This window comes from Fulmarus glacialis, unplaced genomic scaffold (genome assembly GCF_000690835.1).
Source record: "Fulmarus glacialis isolate BGI_N327 unplaced genomic scaffold, ASM69083v1 scaffold16244, whole genome shotgun sequence".
NCBI classification, from domain to species: domain Eukaryota; kingdom Metazoa; phylum Chordata; class Aves; order Procellariiformes; family Procellariidae; genus Fulmarus; species Fulmarus glacialis.
In genome coordinates this window covers 27,877-35,580 of record NW_009210081.1, presented here as the reverse complement: position 1 = coordinate 35,580, position 7,704 = coordinate 27,877, and the positions used below count along the sequence as shown (strand labels likewise).

The 7,704-nt window shown below is 38.3% G+C and overlaps 1 protein-coding gene across 1 annotated transcript in view; it reads left to right on the top strand.

The window, feature by feature from the left end:
* Positions 1-6,478, top strand: part of PRTFDC1 (phosphoribosyl transferase domain containing 1) — a gene marked incomplete at its 5' end in the record, with an annotated part of 43,400 nt that extends 36,922 nt beyond the window's left edge. Inside the window, 5 exons of the mRNA XM_009577063.1 lie at positions 1,352-1,369; positions 2,860-2,942; positions 3,358-3,404; positions 5,374-5,450; positions 6,087-6,478. Of these exons, the coding sequence (XP_009575358.1) occupies positions 1,352-1,369; positions 2,860-2,942; positions 3,358-3,404; positions 5,374-5,450; positions 6,087-6,134 (273 nt within the window). The remainder of the gene's footprint in view (positions 1-1,351; positions 1,370-2,859; positions 2,943-3,357; positions 3,405-5,373; positions 5,451-6,086) is intronic.
* Positions 6,479-7,704: the final 1,226 nt, after the last annotated feature.

Genomic DNA, 7,704 nt, shown 5'->3' with positions numbered 1-7,704 from the left:
AAACGCCATCACTCCGAACATCCCCCCCTTCCTTCTTCTTCCCCCAGCTTTATATTGCTGAGCATGATGTCATACGGTATGGAATATCCCTTTGGACAGTTGGGGTCAGCTGTCCCAGCTGTGTCCCCTCCCAACTACTCATGCACCCCCAGCCTGCTCGCTGGTGGGGTGGTGTGAAGAGCAGAAAAGGCCTTGACTCTGTGTAAGCCCTGCTCAGCAAAATGAAAACATCCCTGTGTTATCAACACTATTTTCAGCACATATCCAAAACCTAGCCCCATGCTAGCTACTATGAAGAAAATTAACTCTATCCCAGCCAAAACCAGCACAGATTCTGTGATGGAAAAGGAAGTTAGAGAGTCTCCATGTTATGTATGTAGCAAAGCCAACAAGCCTGATAGAAAGGAAGTGGAATGTCAGCTAGTCTGGTGAATACTGCATGGATATGAAACTATCTGTCTCAAGGTTTTGTGGGACATACAATGCGCACATGGGTGTAAGATGTATACATAGATAGATATAGGTATTTGTGAAATAACTTTCCTCCTGCTATTGCAGGTTTCACCTCAGAAAGTAGATCTTAATGCAAGATTGTAAGAGTCCATCCTTCTGAACATGCATATGATAATGCCCACTAATAAATAGATTTATATTCCTTCTAATAAGGACGTTACTTCTTATTATTGTTTTTAATAGAAGAACAGATATTGTGATTCCTGGAACAGTGATGAACCGTTTCAGCAAAAAGATCAGCCTGTGTGATCATGCTGTCATAAGGCTTGACATCACTGCTCTTGGCTGGACCACTCCCCTTCTCTTCAAGTAATAACTACTAATTTCAGCAGCAGTATTTGAAGAGAAAGGGCACTTCACAGTATGAGAATGGGTGGTACAACTTGGCCTGTAATCCTTTACTGTGAGGTTTCTGGAGGGTGGGGGGAAAAGCATTTATTTCAGAGTAAGAATATTACTGCTGTAGTCTCTTATTAACGTTGGAAATAGTATTTTAGTGAACTATAGGGTACGCTGTGGTACATGGCTAGACACTGGAATGAAGTTCATCCCATTTGGATTTCTTCCATCTAATTTTATTTTCCGAAGGTACATCCGTTCTTGCACAAAGAGGATAATCTAGACAGAGCTGAATAAAGTCGTAGCCCCTGACTGCAGGGCTTGCTCTTATGGCTGGTTCTTTTTCAGGGCACAAAAATGAAACAGGAAACTCCTATGTCCTACCATGTTGTACGTATGCACATGGACCTATCTATCTTCATTTCACTTTTTCAAACATTTGTTTCTTTTAGTTTGTGAATATTGTGTAATTGTATTCCTTTTTGTTTGTTTCTTTCAGAATGTTCTAATTGTGGAGGTAAGTTGGGTGCTTATGTCATATTGTACGTAAAGTCACATAGTCAAGTCATGATTGTGTGTTCAGTTTCTAAAACCCGTCTGTGTTTACACTTCTTTAGCTGGGAGGTGATGAAGAGGGAGAGGGGTTGATTTGCTTAATGACCTCTCAGTCTTTTTGCAATTGCATGACGGATCAAACTACATTGCTGCCACTCTAATTGGTACTCTGCCTTGTGATACCCAGGAGTCTTTGCTTCTGCGTCATTTGACTTGTTCTTTATATGGTTTCATCAACTCCTGTTCTGCAAGTTGTTCTGTTCCTTGGAGGACACTGAATCAACTGCAATGATGCCCTGCACTTCTCAGTTGCATGACTTTGAAATAGTAGCATAGCCCTGCACATGCTTTACAACTTCAGGGTTGTTCACATGCTGGTTGAGAATGTCAGTCATTCTCTCAAGTCCCCGTGATTCCTGCTCGTTAGCATTGCATCCTGCAGTGTCTCCTGGGGAGGGCCCATCACAGATATGTTGCTGATGTAAATTAACAGTGTTTAGTTGTAGAGGAAAAGAATGTGTCACCTCACTGGTGCTGCAAATTCTCTCCTAATTAATGTAGTGATTCTCTTTTAAAATGTTGGAAAAGAAACTAGCACGGTAAGAGAGCACGTCAGGATCTGCCGGGCATTTCAGGCTCAGTCTGCTTGTGTGGGAAGTAAGCTGGACAGTGTAATGAAGTGTCCTGGTTCGGCTGGGATGAAATGTATAAATGTTGGAATGTCTTTTCTTAGCAAAGGAGGGAAAAAAAGCCATCAGCCACAGAGATGGCTGGTTACCTCAATAGCTGCTAGGAGCTCCGTATTTGCTAATGCTAACTGCTGTAACAGAACTGAAAAAAGTCCGCAGCAAATTTTGTTAATGCTATTAGATAGCTGGGGAGCAGAGACAAGGTGTTGCTAATGAAAAGTCCACACCCACTGAGCAGTTCAGGATCTGCTCTCCATGTCATGGTCAGTTTTGTAGCCAGGTATCTACTGATTATCTACTGTAGCCAGGTATCTATCATTCAGAGCAGGTTGGGTACAGCAGCTCTGGAGAATACTCGTTTGTACTGGACTAATAAAACAACAAATAGGGCAGATTTAGCCCTGACACAGAGAGATGTTGACATACTGTAGTCTTGAGCATAATATGAAAAGTCTGATTCCTACATCCGTGCAGTGCCCAGTAAAGTCATCTCCAGTCCCATGTTACATCCCAAGTACTAGAAACACAGCTATTTTCAAGAGGAAGTGGACAGTCCTTTAACTGATTATTTTATGAGTAGAAAGTGCTTGCTTCAAAGAGTGTGAGCTCAGTTATAACCTTTTTTGGATGCGGCTCACAATACACTGGGAAAAATACATCATTTCCACAAAATAAGAAGGTGGAACTGCTCAGTCATTGTCCATATTTCCTCTTTTCAGCTTTCCTTTGTTTTTTACTTACTCTGTTTTTCATGTTTTGTAAGGATATTGTTGGAACTGGAAGGACTATGAAGGTTCTGCTTAATAATATAGAAAAATACAAGCCTAAAATGATTAAAGTGGCAAGGTGAGTAAAATGATCACAAAACCTAGTAATTAATTAGTCTAGCCCAACACATTTTCCAGTGGAGGTTCCCATTCCGAGATCCTGCTTTAATTCGATGCTGCAGTATCGCATGGGGAGCTCTGCAGAGGAGCTGCCTGAGTCACTAAGAAGAGGGTGGAGGAAAGGAGAGGAAATGCCTTTGTATTGTTCGGCAGTGGCAATGACCCTTCAGCCATTTCAAGACTGGCATTGATGGACATTGAAGGGGAACACACCCATCTCTTCCCTGCCATCAGGACGTTGTCAGGAGGAGAAGCAGAACGAGAACAGTGATTCACATGGCTCAGAAGTTTTTTAATAAAGGGAATAGTTTTTATGCATGTTATTCAGGTAAATATCTAGATTTACATGGCTTTTATTTTGTTTTTAATTACAGTTTGTTGGTGAAAAGAACATCTCAGCCTGATGGATACAGACCAGATTGTAAGTGTTGTTGCGAAAACCTGTACGTGACAGTACAAGAAGTTACCACTATTCTACCACTTGTCTTTCATATCATTCTGTGACTGCAAGAAGCATTGTAAAATATCAGTTGTCAATGGGACTATGGGATGCAATGGAAGGATTTGTATAATTGTGGTTTGGAAAGCCTAGCCTCCTTATAGTCTGTCTTCTGCAGAGTACTAACTTTATAGGGAAGTTATGAAAGCGTTTAATTTTATCTATGAAAGTTGAGTGTTTATATTCTTCTCTGACAAACTATATAGAAGAGAAAGTCCATTTCTTCCTTTTCGTTCCTCATTGCATCTCTTTGGAGGAGCTGCAGGATTCCATCTGAACATGAAAGGTGTTTTATTGTGACCTAGTTATTCACAAGTTTTACATTTTTATAATAGAATAACACTTTTTATTATTTTTTTAGAAGTATTATTATTTAAAGGGTAAACAATGATATTGTAATTAAATCCCACCCCCCAAAAAGCAAAAGATAAATTGGGCTTTTTAAACTTCCTCCTGCTGCTCTGTTTGTGTCACACCAGCACTACTTCTCTCTGAATTATTGGTACTTGTACTGTGCTATGATGAAGCCATAAATAGAGCTATACCAAGCTATTGTCATTTTAGACTTATTAGAATAAATGATGTAATAACAGGTATGTGGCTAAATACTGAAAAGAATAGATCCATCTAGAAGAGATCGACCAGTATTTGCTACTGAAGAAGGCTCTGGTCAGCTGAGCTGGGGAGAAGGGTAGAAGGAGAGTAGGCAGGTGAGTACCAGGAGGCAGCATGAAGGGTCTTGACTTGGGATGTGGGAGAGAGGGAAACTTTATGAAGCACAAGTTACTCAATGTTGGGCATGGCCCTGCGGCTTTAGTCCAATAATCTGAACTGTGACCCAAACATTTTGTTGTACAAATTTTTATACAGTGGTATTTTTAACATTCAGAATTTAATCCAGTAAATTAAAGTATATCTTTGACTGGATTCACTAATGTTAAACATATTAAAAATACAATAAAATTACTTCATGAAGGGTAGCGTATTATTTTTGTGTAATAACTTATAAAATGAAACAGGTTTTATCCTTGTTTATTCATACTGTGATTAATTTTATAAAACATCAGCGATCTCTCTTGTAAATCACTGACAGTGCTATGTCAATTCCTCACTTACCCAAATTTATGATTCGAAAGTGTCGTATTACCCACGATTTTTAACAATTGAATAAATTCCTTACTTGAATACCTGTAAAATTTTTTATGCTGACCTGTTTTTGTGTCCATAAGGTTGTGGTTTTCCCTAGTTACTTAGTGAACAATTTGGAAAGAGTCTAACTTGTTTTATATAGTGCTGATACTGCACAGACCTCCACACTCAAAAAGATACATGCCTATGCTTAGCTTCAAGTGTGTGAGCTGTATGATTCAACTACACTGCATGCATTTACTTTGTTAAGCACGTGCATGAGTCTTCATAAGGTTGGGGCTTTAATTTAAGAAGCATTTGACATGTTTTGGTAGCATAATATGCAAAATAGTTTTTGCTACTCTCAGAAGAAAATATGTAAATCTCTGAATTAAAATTGTACATTTTTTTCATCATTAGTGTGATACTGGATAGTTGTCATCACACACGTATACCAATGGAGCTTCCAAATGTAGGCAGGATTTTTCAACTCTGATTTTGGTTTCCTTCCGCAATGTGTCTGTTGTACCAATGATAACTGTACCCAACTCTCCTACTGTCTACTGTCACAAATAGTCTATGAGCAGGAACTGGTTGTAGGGCTACTTGCTAACCTTGATGTCTCAGAGTCAAAAGTAACAATAACCTCAACTGACCACATATATCTATAGTTTGCTGGTCAGAGAACCAACACATGAATTTAAGGGCTATATAATTGCCACTGATCTTGTGTTGATGGTGTTTGTTATTTGTCTCAATACAGATTATGGATTTGAAATTCCAGATTTATTTGTGGTAGGTTATGCCTTAGACTACAACGAGCACTTCAGAGATCTAAACGTAAGTTTATTTTAAAAAAATAGTTTAAAAAAATCACTGTTTTACTTTTCCAGGGTGTCTTAAATACCCCATAATTTGCCTCCTCCCTGGGGCCTTAATGTCATGGTTGGGATTCTTTCAGTGAGTGTAGAACTCTCTGCAAAACCTCAAGTAATCCAAAGGAGTGACTGCTCAGCACTGTGAACGGTTCCTCCCCGTCTCTTCCCCCTAAGAGCAAAAGTCATACCTCTGCTACACTTCCATCTTCTGTGAGCCTAGGACTTCACAGGTCCACCATTCCCAACACATGCAGACAGCAGTAAAAAGTGAAACACAGCTACAGTTCAGACAGGTTTGGACTTCTACTGCTATGTTGCCTGCCCCTTTTCTCAGTGAGATAATGATGGAAAAAAGGTGCAAGCCTTGCCTTTGCTTCCTGTGGTACTCCCAGGGGTGGACCTCAAAGCTGGGAATTGCAAGTGGGAAAACTTGCTGTAGCTAGAAAGTGAAATCAGAATTCAATTCCAGCTCTCTGGAAAGGAAGGGGCAATTACAAGATCACTAGATTGGTCAAGCAAAAGTATTTCTGAACAATTCATTAATAATAAATAATGTAATCAACTATGCTGTTGCAATGAGTGTTGGTTTTTTTTTCAGCACATATGTGTTATCAATGATCATGGCAAAGCAAAATACAGAGTCTGAAGCAGTAACATCCCTAAAGATTTGTAAGCTCAGTGAAGCAGAAATTTGACTACACTGCCTCAAGCATCTCCCAGAAGAATGGTTCAACTGACTTGTGTTTCTTTCAACTCCATATAATAAGGGGTTTACTCTAGAGATACTGATTAATATTTACAGAAGTGAGAGCTCTTATTAAAATGTGAAGTAGAGGGCTTTTAAAGTTATTACCTGTTTTAAGTATTAAAATTACCACATAAGATGCCTTTTGACTAATAATTTGTCTGCCTCAAGTCTCATTGTGAATGCATCTTTTCTTCACTCAGTGCATCATTCTACCCATTGCAATTCATGTACTTCACTGTGTTGCATAAGATCATTCAAAAGTGCCATTCTGTGTGTGAAGGTTATTTTACAGAATCTTACTGACTTCAGCATCCCTTTATTCTTGGTCAGATATGCCGCTGTCAAATTGAAAGCATTATTTTGATTTAATTCCACAATTCAAAAGTTTCAGCTGAAGCTGTGTATTATATGATAGTACATTTCTAGCAGTTCATTACTGCCTCTTCCAAACAGAAGTTTTAACTCTCAGAATGCGCTGAATTAGAGTGCTGGTACAAAATGAACCTTTGCAAGACACTGTTGATCTGAAATTGGAAGATGTCATGGTTTTGGTATGTCATATAGCCATAGATCTATCCTGTTTAATGTGCTGAATTTTAATCAAGACAAAACAATGCCAGGCAGGTTTCAATTTCTGCATGGTATCCTCTTACTTCTATAGGATACAAACAAGTAAAAAAATTAACGTAGTGTTCTCCTGTGCATATATTCTTAATTAAACCTCATTAAGCACAAAAGTTTAATGCTAGTCAGACAATTATTCAGTTATGATTTGATTTTTGTAGCATGTCTAAGTTGAGACTTTTTGTAACCATTTGTCTTTAAGAATACAGGTCTGACAATGTTGGAGACGACTTGTATAAAAAAAGAAAAAAATGTATAGGAAAACGTAGAAAACCAGTTACGGCATGAATATTATAGACTCTAGAGATTCCTTCCTTCCCTTATACATTGTTTTTGAAGAAGTTTGTTAATTTACATGCTGTATTAAGTGTGAAAAATTAATTCTGTGCTATATGTAACTGTTTTCAACAACTTCCCGAGGGAAGCCAATGCAAAGTAAGTAGCTGTATATCAATAGGTTTGCTCTGAACTGTAAGAGGCAGATTGTTATTAGCTTCAGGTTCCTTAAAACTAATAAAGAAACATTAAGAACACTTGTTACATTGCAGAGTTGTGTATTTTCCTGCTTCAGCATATTTCGCACATCCCATAAAAGCTCTTCAAAAATATGCATTTAAGTGGTAATCTAAACATACCTTATGTATGTATCCTGTGGCTCGTAAGCTATTGTTATTTGGATAAAATCCATGATGTTAATGGAATGAAGAAGATCAGAGAATTATTGTGATTGCTAGAGAAATGCTTTAGCCCTCTCTTCTTTACTCTTTCAACCTATATTTTTAAAGAGTTCTACTGAAAAGCTTTCCCTCATAGAATAACTTTCTTCTGTTCTAGAGAAGAAAGC